The 18,260-nt window shown below is 42.8% G+C and overlaps 2 protein-coding genes across 2 annotated transcripts; both read right to left on the reverse strand.

Annotated features, from left to right (window-relative positions):
• Window positions 1–784: 784 nt before the first annotated feature.
• gtf2a1l (general transcription factor IIA, 1-like) lies at window positions 785–5,855 on the reverse strand. The gene is made up of 9 exons (XM_030106659.1): window positions 5,832–5,855; window positions 4,175–4,276; window positions 3,881–4,004; window positions 3,598–3,644; window positions 2,570–2,663; window positions 1,974–2,470; window positions 1,269–1,455; window positions 1,010–1,101; window positions 785–908 (listed from the first exon to the last, which is right to left on the reverse strand). The coding sequence occupies exons 1-9, from the start codon at window positions 5,853–5,855 to the stop codon at window positions 801–803; spliced, it is 1,275 nt and encodes a 424-aa protein (XP_029962519.1). The 3' UTR covers window positions 785–800.
• A 1,558-nt stretch (window positions 5,856–7,413) lies between these two features.
• ston1 (stonin 1) lies at window positions 7,414–17,977 on the reverse strand. The gene is made up of 4 exons (XM_030107212.1): window positions 17,821–17,977; window positions 9,994–11,911; window positions 9,681–9,883; window positions 7,414–8,447 (listed from the first exon to the last, which is right to left on the reverse strand). Exons 2-4 carry the CDS (start codon window positions 11,846–11,848, stop codon window positions 8,382–8,384), a joined length of 2,124 nt encoding a protein of 707 aa, XP_029963072.1. The 5' UTR covers window positions 11,849–11,911; window positions 17,821–17,977; the 3' UTR covers window positions 7,414–8,381.
• Window positions 17,978–18,260: the final 283 nt, after the last annotated feature.

An 18,260-nucleotide genomic window follows, 5' to 3' on the forward strand; every position in this document is an offset into this window, starting at 1 on the left:
AATTGCTTTTGATTTTTTTCTGACGTAGGCGCAGGTTCACCATTATTAGAAGCTGCATTGTGTTGGTTCTCTGAATGGTTACTGCCGCTCGATAACTTTCTGTCCAACTGTTTCTCAAGTTCAACCAGTTATCTTACAGCAAAAGTATGACTTACTTGAATTCTTTTGAGTGTGGAGTTTGACGTTTTACCTGCACAAGCATGGTTTTTTTCCCCCTCTGGTTTTTTGGGTTTCCTTCATTTGTCAGAATGTTTTAGGCCAAGTCGTACCGAGTGTACTCAGCCTTCACCCATAACCAACTGGGATTGGCTCCAGCGCCCCGGGAACCTGAATTGAATAAAGTGTTATAGATGAATGAATGGACAGAACGCACAACTGCTCACTGAATGCAACAAAAAATGCCTTTTATGTACTTGAAATGTGAATGAGAGGCACATCTTTACAGATTTTGCAAATCAAATAACAGAAAACATCACTACTGAAATAAAGATTTTCTTCACTTCAAACTATTTTCAGCAAAATATAATACAACACAAATTCATGTTGTTTGTCTGATTAAACCGCATTCACAAACAACGCCGAGTAACTTGCTGCAACATCACAATTGACATGCAGTACTGTTCTAATAATCACATAATGGAAAACAATTATCAGTAATTTTGCACAGTGGCGTCTTAACTGCCAGCTCTGAGAGCCAAATTACACCACTAAGACATCGAAGCTCGCTGATTGTCTTTCTCTTTTTCCATTCACCGTTTTCTTTCAGAACATGACTGATCTCTTCAAGAGCACAAAGCTCATCACCACTCCGCTTCGCCAATCGCTTTAGAGAACACGTGTTCTTGGCCCCCATAGCACATCACGCCATCTTTCAGATGAAACTTCCAGCGGTTCTTGGTACGGTGAATCTGCAGAACAAAAGGACATGTGCAGTATTCACATTAATAATCAGCAAATGGCTTACTTGAGAGGAAAATAAATGGACAGTTTTTTGTTGTTTTTTTTTTACTTTGTCATACTGGCAAACAATTACGTTGTCGGTGTCAAAGAGATCTGGGATGTCTTGTTCAATCACATCGTCTCCGGAGTTCAGAGGGTCCTAATCAACAGAAAGGAGCAAATCAAAACAGGCTGTGGGGTCGATGGTGTGCCGCCTCTCGAACACGACGGAAATGAAGAAGCACAAACCTCTTCCTCCACATCAGCAAGCGCATCCATCCCTTCAGCGTCACTGCTGGAGGAGCTGCTGTTCCCATCAATGCTTCCGTTCTCCTCCTGCAGGGCTCGGATGGCCTCCGCACTGATCAGACTCAGGAAGTCCGTCTCTTCCAGGCGGGGCCTTTCCTTCTCCTCCTCCTCCTCCTCCTCCTCCACCACCACCTCCTCAAGGTCAGAGTTGTCTGCTGGACCGTCCAGCTGAATGATGTCCGACAGCACGTTGTAGTTCAAGTCCAGCTGTGCGCGAAACGTGACAAAAAGTGTCAGACGATGAGTGAGACGAATTGTTAAGCACTGAACGGCATGGAAGCTACATCAAAAGGAAGATTGAGTGAAGTGGTTGCATTTAAGTATTTTCAAACTTTGTCCTGATTATGATCTGGTGTCAATGTTTTTGTATGAATTAACGTGTGTGACTGTGTTGGGCCAGTCATATCCAGGCAGGGCTGGTCTGAATCATATCCAAAGTCAGCAGGGATTGCTTATAGTGACCCGACTCAGAATCCAGAAGATATCGACTCCAAGCTTCCAGGTTTAAACACATTTAACAACACATGGTATATTTAGAAACTCACTTCTTTTTCTAATTTTACTGACAAATACTAATGTGTAACCAGCTGGTGGTAATAATAATTTTAACAAAATGGTCCCCTAAATATAATTTCCACCATTTTTTTTTTTCAAACTATCAATTAGGCCCCAAAAAGCTGCTTTGAGGCTTTGTTTGACTTAAAAAGTGAAAACTGTTTATTTACCCCAAGAGCACTGTCCAACTGGCCATCCATCAAAGGTCCTTGACTCCTCGCCCTGTCTGCTCTCTCCCTCTCCTTCTCAATCACCTCTTTCAGGATGTCCTCAATGTCCCTGCTCTGTGCCGACTGCATCAAAGCCTCCTCGGCCCTGATCTGGTAGTCTAACTGAGTGCGGGGCGAGCCGCTCCTGCTGAGGTTGATGGGCTCAGTTTGTGGACCCGACTCATTTTCTGCCAGTGCGACCTCTGGCTCTGGAGAGTGTTGGCAGACGCCGGCGTCCTGAATGGGGGGTAAACCAGCCACTGGCTGGGTGACAGAGGAGGCAGGAACAGAGGAAGGCTCCCCCTCGAGAGGCAGGATGGGATTTGGTGGTACTGCAGCTGGCTGTGGGGCGGGAGCTTTTCTCATTTCGGTGGCTTTCTGTGTGGGCTGAGGTGCCGGCTGCTGGCTGCCTGGAGCCTGAGTAACCACGACGGGAACATTGACCTTGTACAGCTGACCTTCAGACCAAACAGGAGTGAAAACATATTAGTGCCGAGTAACTCGGGGTACAAATAAATACATGCTTTAAACTGTTAAGAGTTGAGGCCAAAGCATACCGGAGGCGGTCTGTAGTGTGACTCCTGCTGGGATCTGCACAGGGTAAGTCAAGCCAGCTGGGAGGGAGAAAGTAGCAAGTGCCTCTGAATTGTTCTGCAATGAATGTGGAAACACATCAGTGTGTATGTGGGGTAAAAGTTCCATCAAAATAAGGTTTATTTAATGAATATTCCTGCCAGATAGTGTTGAACTGAACTGTATTCTCAATGTGACTGTGGCTTTTTTCATCATTTGTGAGTTGTTGTGTCAAACAGGTCAAAGTGAACATGACAGAAGTAGCCACTCTGAAAGCATTTAGTTCTTTCAGAAAAACTGCACAGATAACAGTGACTCAGCTTCTGATGACTACTGATTGTGCTTTTAGTCTCGAGTCGCTCTGAATGCATACTGACCTTTTCAACAAGGGAGGAAAGGGTGTTAACTAAAAAAAAGGGTAAATTGGACAGCTTTCAGGAGAACATTAGGGAACAATGCTGCGGCCTGAACATTCATCACACACGGAGTTATTATGAGGGTTTTTCTTAACCAGCCGAGAGCTCATCAAGAGCTTATGAAATGTATGAAGTCAAACCAGCAGGAGTGAAATCTCCTCTGTACACACTTACAAAGACATACCACAGGGATGATGGAACATTTTGATGCCTGTCATGTTCTTTGATTTCAGGTGTCTGTGGTCCCTGCTATGCTCATCTTTCAATCAAAAGGCTTCACAGTTTGTTTGGACAGATTTTTTTTTTTTGTTGTTTTTTTTTTGGCTTCTCCAGAGTTCAGATGGCGTCACTGACACCTCAAAAAAATGAGGTGGAACAAAGAAATCTAATGGAGAGCAAACCTGACAAGCATGAACACCCATAAATGTGACCAAATTTGTTCACAAAATGTAATTTCATGACAATTACATAACAAAACCCATGGAGCTGAATTTCAAATGTATTACCTCACAACTAGAGGAGAGAAGTCAAACATTGTGTGTTTTATTGCATATCTCTTGTGTATGGAAGGACTATTAAACTTGGATGAAACTCACGTTGGCCTGGTAGTGGACATTCTGATTTGCAGAGATCAGGACTGAAGCTGATAGACAAAGTCAGGACAAAGATAATTTCAAAAAGTTTGTTTTTTTCACCGCTTTTTCACACAAACAAAAAAATAGAGAGCTTTTTAAAATATATCAACTCAATTAAACAATGTTAATCTGCTCCAACCTCGCATTAAAAGGCATATTTTAGAGCAGTTCTGTCCAGGTACACGACAAACTCAATGACAGACTTTTCTTGATGAGCTGTCGGGGTGTGTTAGTCTCAGGTTACCCGAGAGATCTTGATCAGGGGGATTGTAGCTGGCAGGGAGCTGCAGGACGAAGTTGGATAGGTTGACACTGTTCTTCCTCAAGTCTTCCATGGCTTTGGACTGCATCAACTTGGACTTCCAAAGCTGCACAGAATCACAGACAGCGCCACGTCTTCCTCATGCAGCTGAAATTTCCTCACTAAATATCTAACTTTGCTGTGACTGACTACTTCAGACAAGTTGGGCATGAACTTCAGTTTTTGATTTTTTTTTTTTGTTTGTTTTTTCAAGACAGGGTGTAGAAAACAACTCACATGTTTTAAATCATCCAGGACGCGGTCTTCAAGCCCCTCGTCGAAGAAGAGCTCCCTCATATTGTCAATAACGTCATCAATTATGGACAAGTACAGTTTGGCCTGCGGTTGTTTAAAAACAAAAATAAATAAATAAAAAGCAAGTCAAAAGGTCGTGATCTGTTGTAATATACTACAATTTTTTAATATATAAGAAAATGTATTTTTTCTATATTAGTAAAATTTGTGAAACTCTACCTTAAAAAGTTCAAGTCAATTACTTTTAGCTAAGCGAGACCCAGTAAGAATAAAACTATATATTTTTTTAATTGTTAAGTATTTTAATTTTTGCCATCTTTTTCAACATAGAAATGAAAAAGCATAAGAGCCTCAAGCAGAAGCAACCTGGACGGTCAACACTTTAGAAAACTGCCTTCAGCAAGTATCAGAGCCTGTGGTAGCGGTTAAGACACATTCGGCTCTTGTTGGGTGATTTCATTCCTCTTTTTCCTGCAAAGAGCTTGCAGTTCTGTGAGAGTTTTGTGCCATGTCCAGCATGCTCTCAGCTGTCTTCAGGACTATCCAGAAAGATTTACCTGAGAGACCTGCCAACACTGTGGCAAAACTGCCAGCGCCTTCATTTCCTGAGATCCTTCATGTGTCAGTTGTCAACTCACTATGACAGTTTATTTTCAATTCCAACTTCTAAAATAAATGTGTTGGTGTGAAGTACACTGGTAAATATCTCAGAGATCAAGATTACAAAACATTTTTCCTCAAAAGAATGTTCATTGCACATAAAAATATTGGTCTTTTTTAGCTTTTTAAGTCACAAATATTGATACTGCAGTGCAAAATATTTAATGATATCTGATGCTTTTCCGATTACCACCTACCAAAAGTTTGGACACGTTTGGGAAAAAAAAAAAAACAAAAAACACAGGCACTCTGGTCTTGAATGATGTACAAATGCATCTCAGGCTATATAGGAACAGTCACAAATATCAAGTTAATCACTATGAACAGGTGAACAGGCCTGAAGTTATAGCACTGAATGTTGAAGACCTTTAAAGCGAGATTAGGACCCTCCTTCTCTCTCCAGGCTTTTTATAGTTGGTTTTTTTAATCTATTACTCATTTATTTACTTGATTCACTTAGATGTTATGTTTTATCATATTGGGTTTCTTTCAGATTTTAGTTTTACATAGGACAGCTGTGGCTGAGTTGGTATAGAGGTCATCTTTCAATTATAGGTTCGATTCTCCTTTCCATGTCCACGTGTTAAAATGCCTTTGAGCAAGACTCAACCTCAAACTGATAACATTGGGTCAATGGATGGATACAGCACCTTGCATGGCTGCCACTGGGTTAAATAATTTCCCTCTGGGATTGATAAAGCCTTTCACTTCCACTTCCAAAAAAAAAAAAAAAAAAAAAAAAAAAAAAAAAAACTACATTGTTCCTACAACTTAAGGCAAAATTGCACAACTGTTCATCTTTTGGGAGCAATTCGTGGAAAATAACAATCACTGCTGCTATATTAGGAAGCACATTTCCTGTTGAGATTAGAGTGTTTTCAGGAGTGTTTCTCGGTCACCCGACAGACGCTACAAAACAGCAGCTTCGCTTTCAGGAAACACAAAAAGAAAAAAAAATGGTCGGGAAAGGTTCACTTACCACGGGACTGGCGTTTTTCAGCATGTTTCAAGAACAAATATTGACTGTTGTTCTAAGAGTCTGTGTTGGTTTGGAGAAAAAGTCCATCAGATTGGCCGTGTGTGTGTCTGTGTGTGTGTGTGTGTGTGTGTCTGTGTGTGGGGGGGGGAACAGCTGGAGGACGCACAGGTGGCTTGATTGATGTGAGGCCTTCACGTCCGTCAGGAAAAAGCAGCGTCTCACTCTGCCATGGTGTCATAGGAAGGCTTGAAACCAGTCTTTGACCTCTTTTTTCTGATATAAAATACAATATTAAGGTCATGACGGGCAATAGGTCAATCTAAGAACCTTTCAAGGAGCAACTTCAAAACTAAATGTATATTTTTATGCCTATATTTAGCATTTTGCCTGCAAATTCAACTTGTCTCTCTCCTTGGTTAACTAAACTACCTGATTACTTATAGTGAAAATCGTTTTGCATGTTTAACCAAATATATATATATATATATATATATATATATATATATATATATATATTGCACACAATGAATTCATCCCTCTGCACAACTGACAAAGTGTTGCTGTGAGTTCAGTACCGCTTCTGATCCCAGGAGTGTCCCAATGCCGGGAGTTAAAAATGTGCCACCCTTCACAAAACACTTAATTTTGAACTTGGTGTTCAATAGATCGGCAGCAGCAGGAGCTGTGACCCCTGCTTCTTCCGAGCGCGGCTGGCACTTCTGCAGCACTGTAGCTCCGCTCGTCTGATGAGGATGAGAGGCCGCCGCTGAAAGGCAGCAACGCAAGGCAACCCTGGGGAGACCGCAGTTTCTCAAAATAAAAGGCATTTAGCTGTCAATTCACTACAAAGCTGGCGAAGACTCAGAGGCTTTCCATTAATTATAAGAGGATGGAGTCTTTATTGTCATATAGCCAACCCCACATTATGTGTCTTATGTCTGTTTTAATAGACTATACTTACTTCAGAGCCAGAGAGGAATTCCAATTAAAGCTTGACAGTCGAATCTCTGCTCTTTAATGCGGTTTTGTATTTTTAACTCATGACATTAAGTTGAAATAGGTGAAAACACTCATTTGGAGTTGAGGAACCTTTTCCTTGTGCATTTTTGCCTTTAAGAAATAAGATCCACATTATGTAATCAAAAGCCTCAGAAGATTAAAACAAACCCGCACTAAAACACAGATCTGGCTCAATATTAATAGAAACAGTAATAAAAGCATTACTTTCCAGGGTGCACTGTACGTCTGCTACGTGTGGACTGAATAGATCCCAGGTTGTGGTTTCAGCTGAAAATAACTCGTCACCACTGGAGCCAGTACGAAAAATATTGCAATATAAAACACTGGCTCTGTTGCACGTGTCCTACCATGTGCATGCCGACTGTCTGCAGAGTTCAAACTGAAGTTGGGTTCAGTATTTTACAGCCACACAGTGGTGCAGTGGTTAGCACTGCTTGTTTATTTGACGTCTTAATAGATATAATCTCAGTGTTTGTTTATTGTGTCAAAGAGTGAGACTTTTCCCGTTTGATGGGTAACTGTAAAAAAGGAACAGGAGTCATTCAGCTTTGATCAAAACTTTACTCAACTTGTACATAATATCCAGCTAAAGCCAGGTACCTCATAATTCGCAGACTATAAACCTCCACCAATCTCATTTTCTTAAGATCCACACTACTCACAGCCCAAAGCGAGGTCGTATAATAAAGATCTGAATTGTTTAAATAAATTTACAATCCCACTAAATACACCCTTGGTATAAGGTCAACGGTCAGATTAAAATAAACAACATAAGTAATGTATTGATGACAAAGAAGCACCATCCTTAAATATCAGAAACTAATGCTGCATTATAAATGTCAGAACTCATGAGTTTGTGTATAAAATCCAAAAATAAACTGAACCGTCAGTGGATCATGCTAGGTAGCTGTAATGCTGCTGGGTTTGTTTCAAACTGCAATTTTACTTTGCAAGTCCACTTATTTTTGACACTTTCAGATAAATATGAAAAAGAACAAGACACCTCAGAAACAAAAACCCCCAAACGTAATTACTCCTCAGAATTTACTGCGTATAAAAAAAATAAAGGAGAAAGAACAGAGTGTTAACTGAAGCGTCCTGTGCTGATTTCTGTACTATAAAGAAGAATGGACACTACTTATGTTGTTTATCTTAAACGTCCCATTTGGCGTGCATCCATTAAGGCTTGTAGTCATTGTGGACAGTGCAGACAAAGCAAATACAAGTTCATATACATTACCCATACAAACTGTAATTTCATATTTATTTCATCTTTTAAATGTAAAGTGCTAGGCAGAAAAATATATTTAATTATTGGGTCTACAAATTCACTCAGTTAAAAAGTACAAAAATGAGTTAGCTTCCATGAGAAGTAATCTGAAATGATGCATAGTTAGACGAATGTGACACCAGATAAAAGCAGAAAGCCCCTCATCACCCGTGTTTTTGTTCTTCTGTTGTCCCTTTTCACCTTCGAGTAAATGTCTTGGATCAAAAGGCGTGACGTCCTCTTCAGAGAATCTCCATCCATCACTGCGTCATACATCCAGACTGCTTCTGTGACTCCGTTTCAATCCACTTCTTCTCTACCTCCACCTGAAAAGAACAAGAACAGGTTATTTCGACCAAACCTGCTGGTGTTTTCTTCACCTGCTGGAATATTCTAGATTGAGTTTAGGGAACCAGTCAGAGTCAAAAGTCAAGATGTGTGCTAGCAAGAAAACCCAACATGGCCAAAAGGACATTTCATGTGATTCCACTTTCTTACACAAGATGGTGCAAAGAGTCTCTTCTCAGTTTTACAAGCCAGACATGCATCATAATCCATCATACCTCAATTACCCAGATTAGATAAAAATGTAAACATGCAGAGGTTTTTCAGTGAGTCCATCATCTCTAACTGTGTGTGTGTGTGTGACTGTTTGCCCTGTGATGGACTCATTAACTGTACCCTGCTTTCACCCATAGTCATAGCTGGGATCTGCTGTAGCGCCCATTGATCCCAAGTTGGATAAAGCCAAGCAGACATAGCATAAAATCAAATCAAGCTGACTCAGGTTGAAAGTAGGATGCACCCTGGACGGGTCGTCAGTCCATCGGGTGTAATGAACTATCCATACGTCAAGTAGCACCTCGTCTCAACAATGCAACATCATCACTGTGGGGAAAAAAATCCCCTGATTCATTGAGACAAACTAACAACACTGACCCAACACCACTCAACATCCAAAATCACATTATAAGTCAAGTTCTCAAAACCAGGACATAATCCTGCCAGCAATGTGTCAAAATGATAAAGAAGACATTGACTCCAAAAAAAATATAGCAGCTGCTCCTAATATGTTCTCAGGAGATTGCACTGTTTATATGTCTGTAGCCGAAACACAATATGTAGAAAAGGAGCAACGAATACAAGCTACCTTACTGCTAGCAACATTTGCATGAGAGCAATACTGTGAGTATGACTTTGTGAAAACAGGCACTCTGTGAAAACATGCAGGCCACATAAATCATTCAGTTACAGAGGCGAGAGGCTTCAGCCAGCAGCAGTCTGGAGGGAAGCACTGTGGAAGATAGGATTTCAGACCTATTTCAGCTAAAAGACTTCAGATTGTTCATGATGGGCTTTGTTTGAAAAAATGGATTTGAACATTTACAGAAAGAAATCATTCGTCTTTTCAGTAAAACTAAGGGAAAAGTTTTAATTCGTATATTTCTTTTTACTGGCTCAGATTCACTAAGATGAAGCTGAAGGGAACTACAATGACTTTGAAACCGCTTTGAATGCATTCTGTATATGAGAGACTGTAGTTCAACAAAGAGCCGCACCTGACAGTGATACCGGGTCCAGCTAGTCACGTGTTTCTGCGGCTGAATATCGTTCACGGTGCCCAGGGATTTGATTCTGGTCTGTGACACGACTGCGCCCATGATTTCACACTCCATGGTGACAAAAGGGTACCAGTCACTAGGGATCTCCTGATCAGATCCCAGTTCCAGTTTGCAAGAAAATGAATGGGGATGATCCACCGCTGCAAAAGAGAAAACAGGTGATCTGCAGTTAGAGTTACTGACAACAAAGAGTGGGAAGCTAATGACAAAATGGTGTGTTAAACTGCATAAATATGGGTGAAAGCGTTACCCGAATTCTTCGCCGGTAGCCTGTCGATCCTCCACATGATGGCTGAATATACATTCTCGTACTTCACAGTGCCGATTGACACCTGCATGACGGGCTGTGAATCTGCAGCGCTGACGGCGCCCAAGCAGGCATTTCTGTTCATCCGGGCCTTCAGTGACCTCTGTCGCAGTAACGCCACCGTCTGCGTGACTTTGACCCAGGCGCCTGGCACCGGCACGCGGATCACCACGTTCTCACACAGCGGCTGAGCGTCGGACACCCTCATGGAAGAGAGGAAAGTGGCCGACATGTTGAGAAAAGCCTGCAGCTCCACATAGGCACCCTGAACTGTGACCACGGCTTTGATGGAGAAGGGCATTTCTGTGCAGCCCAAGACGGTCGTTTTGTACCGCATCAGCTCGGCCCTGTACGCATCGGGAGGCGAGAACTTGATCAGCCGGGACCGATGAAACTCGCTCTCGCTCACGCACTTGTGGAAATGGCAGTCGGCAATCTCCATCCAAAGCTCACCGCCATCCTCAGACCCGTAACTGGAGTCAAACTGCAGCAAGCCAAGATCGTTGAGGGCGAGGAAGCATTCCCCGGGTCCGTTCAGAAAAGCAAGACAGTGAACCTGTGTGAAAGCTGTCCGCTCCAGGACTTCTCCAAACTTATCCAGCTGTATCCAGATGTGATCGGTGATCTGCAGCGACAGCTCCTGCTCCTCGTAATGCCGTCTCTGCTGGTGGGGCACGGGCAGCTTGAAGATCTCCTCTTCCATGGAGACCACCAGGTCCTCCATTTCATCGTGTGCCGTGGAGCCGAACTTGAGCAGCTGCTCTATCTCCGCGTCGTGACTCACCTCCAGCTTCGGGTGGAAGCGCTTCTTTTCTGTGTAGGAGAAATGTTCCACCTTGACCGTGAGGACTTTGCGGGGTTCGCTGTAGCTTTCCAGTTTGAGATCTGAGAGCCTGCACTGAGGGAGGAGCTGGAACTCCTTATACGGCTTCTCCAGCCCTTTCTCGTAGTACATCTGCAGCACTCCTCCCGGCAACAAGCGGAGATAGATCGGTCCCCACTGTCGAGAGGACATGCGGTTCTTTTTCTCAGGAATCCTGACCATGACAGACCAGCCGTCTCTTTTTTGGCTGCGGAACAGACCTCTAGGAACGAACTGAGACGGGCTCTCACTCAACACCTCACTTTTGCAGCTCAGCCGTCGCTCCCCGTCTGCATCCGACTCTCTTTCGTGGCCTTCGTCAGCTCTTAGGCCTTCCACTTTGTCGCAGACGAAGGAGAGGGAGTTCTGAAGTTGGTCACGAGGAGGCTCACTGCCATCTTTGGTCCGAATAAAGAAACGGGGTAGGCTGTTGTCAGTATCTGAGTCAGAGGATGAGCTGTCTGCCTCTGCGCTGCATCGAGATCCAGCCCAGAAGGGGTTAAAGTGTCCTGAGTTTCCCTGGAAAGATGGGAAAGGGCTTGGTCCCTCTGAGGTCTGAGTGGCGGCTTCTGACGCAGGAGAGGAAACAGATGTAGTCGGTGTGCTTGACAACCTCTGAAAGAAGTCATTTTTTTCCCACGTGCTCGGGTGAAATGGGGATGCGCCGCTAGGAACCCCACTCACAGGAGTGCAAAAAGGCGTGTTACACGGTACACAGGAACTTCCACTAAGACTCGAGTGGCTTTGAGGGGATTCCAGCGAACTACTGAGGCTCCAGGAGGTGTCTCTGATTGGAGGAAGACCTAATTTAAGACCATTGGGACGCGGTACGGACGCTTTGATATGTCCCGGGGACGGCAGGGGCTTCTGAGGTGATGAGAGCGGTGTGTTGTCGTCTTCAAACGTGACCCAGTTCGAATGTTTTGTGGAGCACATGGCTGAAGAGGCCCGGCGAGCGGTTCAAGCAGCAGCTCCTCCTTTGTTGGTCCAACAAGTTTCCTATGTCAGAAAACACACACACAAAAAAAAAAAAGTACATTAAAATCCATTTATTCACAAAAAAATTCTCAAAAATCATCCGCAATACGTCTTGTGTGAAAGGATGAAAAACTGAACTGGTTCTGTTTACGAGAAAAAGAAAGTGTGTAAATAAAACATGTTTCCTTAAGGTAGTCCATTAAAGCTTAATGAGCATCTGACCTTGTAAACCCGAAACAAGCTCACCACCGTTAACGCTACAGATAAATGAAGCTCAGTTGACAGAAGCCGAAGTAAGCATTATGCAGGCGTCTTCCTGAAGTGACACCACACAGTGTGGATGCTATTATTTATCTTTGCTGCTTTTAGACAATCCCTCATGCAGACATTTATGAGTGGAAAAGTCGTGAGAGCTTTCCATCGGAGTACTGCAGATAATCTTTCACTGCAATGTATCAAAGAAACAAAGCTACGGTGGCAAAAGCCTCCAGGAAAATCTTTAATAATCGCACACTTGTCTTTGATCTGTTAGCCAACAGTGATTTGTCGCTGACTGCCATGTGTAACTCGAGGCACATGTCCGTCACATGTGGGAAGTTAATAAAATGCCAGCAGCTTTATTGTTTCCTCCTCTTTATTTAGATTTGCAGTCCTGGAAGCTAATCGAAGACCGCAGCCTTCTACTGATCTGGCGATATCCTGATACGTGGAAGAAAACACTGAAAACAGGAAGAAAAAAAAAACAACACTGGCATCCTTTTCATAATTTAATATTGAGATGTGGAATTTATTTTCCCCATTCAAACTCTGAAAAGAAAACATTAGTTAAAAAAAAAAGAAAAGAAAAGGAAAGAAAAAAAAACTCCAAAAGTTTTTCAAAGCATTGGAAAACTTTTTTCAGATTTCCTGCTGGACCATAGGAGTATTTAAGAAAGATAAAGCTGAAACTTCAGAGTTGTGGGAGTTCAAAGGTTTCTGCGATGTAAATGCTGTACTTTAGACACTCTGTGCTTTCAAATGAGCATAATCTAAATATTTAATAGCAACCCTGCTCCAAAAATGCGTGTGAGAAAAGTTGGGCATGGCAGCGAAGATCCAGCCTCATTAAACAGCATGAATTAAACTGAGAACCAGGTACAACGTGAAGCTGCAGAGCCAGCTAAATATCTTCTCCAAGATTTATGTTTCATCTTCTCCCATATTAAATGTAAAGAAATGTTTTTCAACATGGGACTCATATCCCGATAAAGTGAGGAAATATTTCTGAAAAGCACAGTTGTGATCTGGGAGTTAAACATTGTAATCTTCATATAATCTTAAGAGTTCACTTTGCCACCACTCCGTCACAATCCGCCCTTTGATGAGCTGACAGCTCGGAGCTCAGTGACGCCCAGAGGCACAGAGAAGCCACTTATACTAAAACTACACGTACCCATGAAAAGGGGGCAAAAAAGCCTCAATTACAGCCTCCCTCCGCCCTTCAAAATCACAGCCAGGGCTCGTATGGAGGAGACATCCAGTGGAAAGTTCCTGTTGCTATAAATAAACAGGGAAGAGGGGGCTCTGCTCCAGAATAACGGGTTGACAGTTTCTCAGGGAAAACACTGGAGTACATCATATTAATGAAAGGATGTTTTCTAATATGGGCACGGACCCTTTCGGTCTTATGGAGCCCATCAGTTTTGATTTGGAGAGGTGGTGGGGGTCTCCACGGGGGCTTGCTGACAGTCTTTCAGGCTCTTTGCCAGTCTGCGCTCCCCTCCCGGGTTCTGTAGCCAGCAGGCAGTGCAAGAGGAACGAGACACTGCTGAATCTACGGAGGACAAAAGGATGCATTCCTGGCATTCCTCTGGGACAGGCAGCTCTGCACACAGGAAATACCAGCCTTTTCCAGTCGTGTGAACTAACAACAAATATTATCTTGATATCGTTAATTCCACACTGCAAAAACACGCCATATTTACAGGACATGGTTTCATGGGTCCATGGTTATTTTTCACTGTCAAATGTCCCAAAAGGCAGAGAAAGGAGGCACATTTGGAAGGAGACAGCCTTATGACATTAATTTAGTACTGCACTAGGATTTATAAAACAAGCCAGAGGAATTCATTTTAGCCACATTCCTAATTTTTATATCATTATTTGGGGTCAAAATTGGGGAAAAGAAATCTTCCTAAGTGGAAAAGTTAAAGAGTCATGAAAACTGTAAATGTTGCTCGGCCCAAGCAAGTTTGCCTCCAAACTCACTGCAGCCCTGCAGTTAAGCGTACGTAATCCAATGCTGTAACTCGAATATATCATTACTCGTTATTACTATATTTATTTCAGTTACTACACTTGCTGAACCTTGAGCAGGCGAAGAAAAGTGTTAAGTCATGTAACCACAACTACTGGGTGCCACTGAGTCATGAAAAGCTGGAAAAGAGCTGCTCTGAAAGCGGTCGTTCAGACCCAAGACTTGTGATATGAGAGTCCTCAAAGCTGCATGAGAAAACTACGTCGGCTCAAATGGCGCAAAGAGTAATTCACGTGTCATGTGAAACTGCACCCAAGATCCTGAGAACTTGGAATCCACTGAAGGAGAAGTGCAACCAAACTGCCTCGCCGCAACGTGATCCAGTGACGCTGTGACGGGCTTTCCACCGACAAACGATGACTGAGGGAAAACTTCTGTGGTCCAGGAATAAAACGGGTTTGAACTTTGACTGGAGCACACAGATGCTTCCTGACGAAAACACACGAGTTCCCGCTTGGATCCTCAGGATATTTCCTGCTCACGCTCACACCACAGTCTTCCTTAGAAACAAACAAACTGGACACTATCTCATTTGACTTGATGACAGACTGCTGCTGCTGCCACCACAATGACAGTGTAATCTAGTACAGAGCCAAACATCTGATGACCCATTTCCAGTGGCAACGCTGAAAATTGAACCGTGTCCGCCCATCGAACGAAAGCAGAAGAGAAAGTTTGGGCGTTGCAGTTCTTGTGTCCTCGCATGCTGAATGAATCAATATAACCTCCGATGGCATGATTTCCATGAGTTCGAATTAGTGACTAATTCCAGTAGAAAAACTGGTGTTCAATCCTTCATATGTCCCGGAGGGTTTTTATTGCAGTGGTCTGAACCAAAACCAATCAGTATTGTAGATTAAATACAAATTTACAGCTGCAACCATGTTGTGTACTGCATTAGCCTCAGGCTGAATATTGAGACAAGAGCTTTGAACACAATGCAGTGATGCCAGCTCACTGTGAGTGAGGGCATGGTGCACTGTGGACAGCTCACCAGTCCATCTCAAGACAAAACAATCACACACTCTCATAATTACACCATCAGGAAAATATTATTATTTTAATATTATAATCTAGCAGTTTGACCATTTACCACTTCTTTTCCAAAACACCCAAACTTTTTTTCTATGACAGTGGTGACAGATGATGACAGATTCATTACCTGATAGGATCGTGGAAATTACATGAACACAAAAAGTGATCTTAATCCAAGCGCATTAAAAGAAACACTATTTCAAGCAGCATCTTTGATGTCGCAATGCAGGAGAAACACTTCTGATTGTTGCTCCGCCCCCATACATCTGAAATAAGATTCCTGTATTTGAAAAGGAAGTACTTGGAGATATTTCTGCTTGAACGTTCTCCAAGATGTAATGATTCGTGTCTGTCTGAGGTATGTGGGAATGAGGCAATTAAAACTGAAGAGGAAATACTGCCCTTAAAATGGTAACTTCTGAAATGTGTACGGTTTTTTCCCTTTGCAAAGCAAACCAGGATTTTAAAAGTGATCAAAACTCAGTGACAATTTCAGTTTTGTTTTAGTTTTATCTATATTTTTCCAAATATGTCCCTCTACGTCGTGTCAAGCACTGTGCGTACCTCTGTGCGGCAGTGGTTTGTGCTCTTACCTCATACCAGAAAGATACACACTAAAAAATGCTGGGTTATTTTGGGTTATTTTGGTAACCCAATTCATGAGCTGCTAGTGTTGAGTGAAATGTTTGGGTCATTTTATAAAGAGTACGCCATTTGCTGGGTTATCCAGCCATTATTTTAACCCAATTTCTGGGTTTTCAAGGTTATGCACCATTTTTTGGTTGTTTATCAGAGAGCAACCCACTTATGGATTAGGCTCTTGTTTTGTTATTAAAAAGGTTTTTTTTAAAGGGAGTACATTATGGAGTAATTTTATTAACACTATTTATAATCACACATCTTATGCACATGAAATGCATCCTTTACCTTTAAAAGTGGCACTAAATACTTAAGCATGCTGTATGTGACTACTATGACCATACATGACAATGTTGGTGGTAAAATAATAACAATAATGATTGTCTACCATTTAAAATGAATTCTCTGGAAAGGCTTGGCAATGCTTTGAAACAGTGCAACGGGCATCCGAAATGAAGAAGAAGATGTGAAGTCAGCAGAGTAACTACATTTACATATTCTTTTCGAAACTGTCATCTTCATTTATTTCTTTTTCTTTAATTGATTTTAAGTGTATTCTTAATGGAATAAAAATAATTCCGGCAACAATTCGAGAAAGAATAGGATGCACCACGAGAGAAATGTATGTGTTGCTCTTGTTGAGACGACAGCTGGTGCAGTGGTTAGTGTTCTTGGCTCACAGCTAAAGGATCCTGTTCAAATATCAGCTCTGTGACAAGCTGGCAAATGGTCCTGGCCTTCACTCTTATGAAGGTGGGATCGGTTGCTCTCCTGATACCAATCTGAACTTCCTGTGAGTGAGTCATGATGGACTGGTGACTTATTTGAGGTGTGTTCTGTCTACTGGAGTCCACTGAGATCAGTTCCAACTTTTCACAATCCTGAATTGGATAAAATGGAAAAGAAGCTGGATGGATCTGTGGATCACAAGGCACATTTTACCACATCAGTATCACACACACTCACTCACACACACACTCATGGCTGCTATCTAATGTGCTCACTCAGCATTGGGATCAACTTGAGGTTCAACGTCCTTCCTGAAATGTTTAGGGTGAGGAGGAGGAATAAACAAGTAACGTTCCTTTGCATGCTTGCTATATGTGAGCGAGTAGAGTCACGATCTGAACTATTTAAACACTTCGATCTGCATTTTCAAACTACTGCAGTCATTTCTTTATCATCTGTCTGACAAATAGACTTGAAGTAAAAGTAAACTGAAACCAATGCTTGCAACAGACAATGCAAATGTAAAGCGCCGATGTGCCAGATCCACTGCCTGCGCTGCACAAATAATGGATTCGTGGTTGCAATCTCTCGATGGCGCAGGTTTATACTTGCGCAAGCTATCGATCTTCCACATGGATGAAATTTCCCTAATCCTTGAACGGATCCATTTTTTGCCCATTATATACTTCTACGCGAGTCTTTCTGTCGACAATAGCATTTTTTTCTTATCATCGAGAGCACTTCTCTGTTCTCCTCAGCTCTGCTGTGTAACCTGCGTCCCTCTGGTTGTTGACAGCGTCGCAGTGTTGCGCTGTGCTGCGCCGCCGGTAAACAGCACACACGCACATCTCTCCCTCTCTTCCCATCGTCCATGGCAACTTGGGTGAGCGGAGAGAAAACAGCAGCGGCGTGCTGTCATCCACAACAGAGCCGGGCCCGTGTCCCGGACTGAGAGGCCCACTCCCGGGATCACCCCCGCGCGCCATTGTTTTGATGCATGAAGTCCGCGTAAAAGTTGTCACACACTCCGCGCTACTTTCCCTCCAGCTCCCGCAACTCTTGCCCACGCTTCAGTGAGGAGTCCAACCCCGAAAGACACACACCGAAGTCCAACACTCAGGAAGAATCAACCCTAAAAGAGTTCTTCTTTTTTTTTCCCCTAACGTGACCTGAACTATCTCAGCTGTCTTCGCAAAACAGGCAGCGGCTGCGAACCGCAGAAAATACTCACAACTTCACGGCTGCAAGTTCGCCAGGGCTTCAGGTCATGGCTTGCGAGTGAGAGACGCGTCTGGAGTCCGCTGCCGGTCGGTTTTGTTCAAAATGGCAGAGTGTTAAATCCTGAGAGTTTTATGAAGGCTGCGCTTCCCCTCCCGACTTCACACGGACTGTCCTCCAACGGGACAGAGCGCAGCTGCGTTCACGGCCGTGGGAAATGTCAACATCGCGACACGCGTACAACAAACTGCACCTACAGGCTAAATTAAGTACGATAAAAGGCTCCAGGTTTGTCTTTGCTTGGGTTAAATAAAGAGGTAAATAAAACTAACTGTCTTCAACATTGCCAGATGCTCATATTTATGAATCTGGCTTCATTTTCTATACCTGTTCAAGTTCCACTTTACGCAAAACGCACATAACACAAACATGACAGTGACTCATTGTATTATC

This window comes from Salarias fasciatus, chromosome 13 (assembly GCF_902148845.1).
Source record: "Salarias fasciatus chromosome 13, fSalaFa1.1, whole genome shotgun sequence".
NCBI classification, from domain to species: domain Eukaryota; kingdom Metazoa; phylum Chordata; class Actinopteri; order Blenniiformes; family Blenniidae; genus Salarias; species Salarias fasciatus.

Excerpts from the sequence above, each read along its gene's own strand:
- ston1 (XM_030107212.1), bottom strand. The coding sequence starts at position 11,848 with ATGTGCTCCACAAAACATTCGAACTGGGTCACGTTTGAAGACGACAAC. Across the intron at positions 9,884-9,993 it reads GCTACCGGCGAAGAATTCGG|CGGTGGATCATCCCCATTCA; the intron begins GTAACGCTTTCA and ends TCTCTTTTGCAG. Across the intron at positions 8,448-9,680 it reads GGACCCGGTATCACTGTCAG|GTGGAGGTAGAGAAGAAGTG; the intron begins GTGCGGCTCTTT and ends TGTTCTTTTCAG.
- gtf2a1l (XM_030106659.1), bottom strand. The coding sequence starts at position 5,855 with ATGCTGAAAAACGCCAGTCCCGTG. Across the intron at positions 2,664-3,597 it reads ATGTCCACTACCAGGCCAAC|AACAATTCAGAGGCACTTGC; the intron begins GTGAGTTTCATC and ends CATTCATTGCAG. Across the intron at positions 2,471-2,569 it reads CACACTACAGACCGCCTCCG|GTCAGCTGTACAAGGTCAAT; the intron begins GTATGCTTTGGC and ends TTTGGTCTGAAG.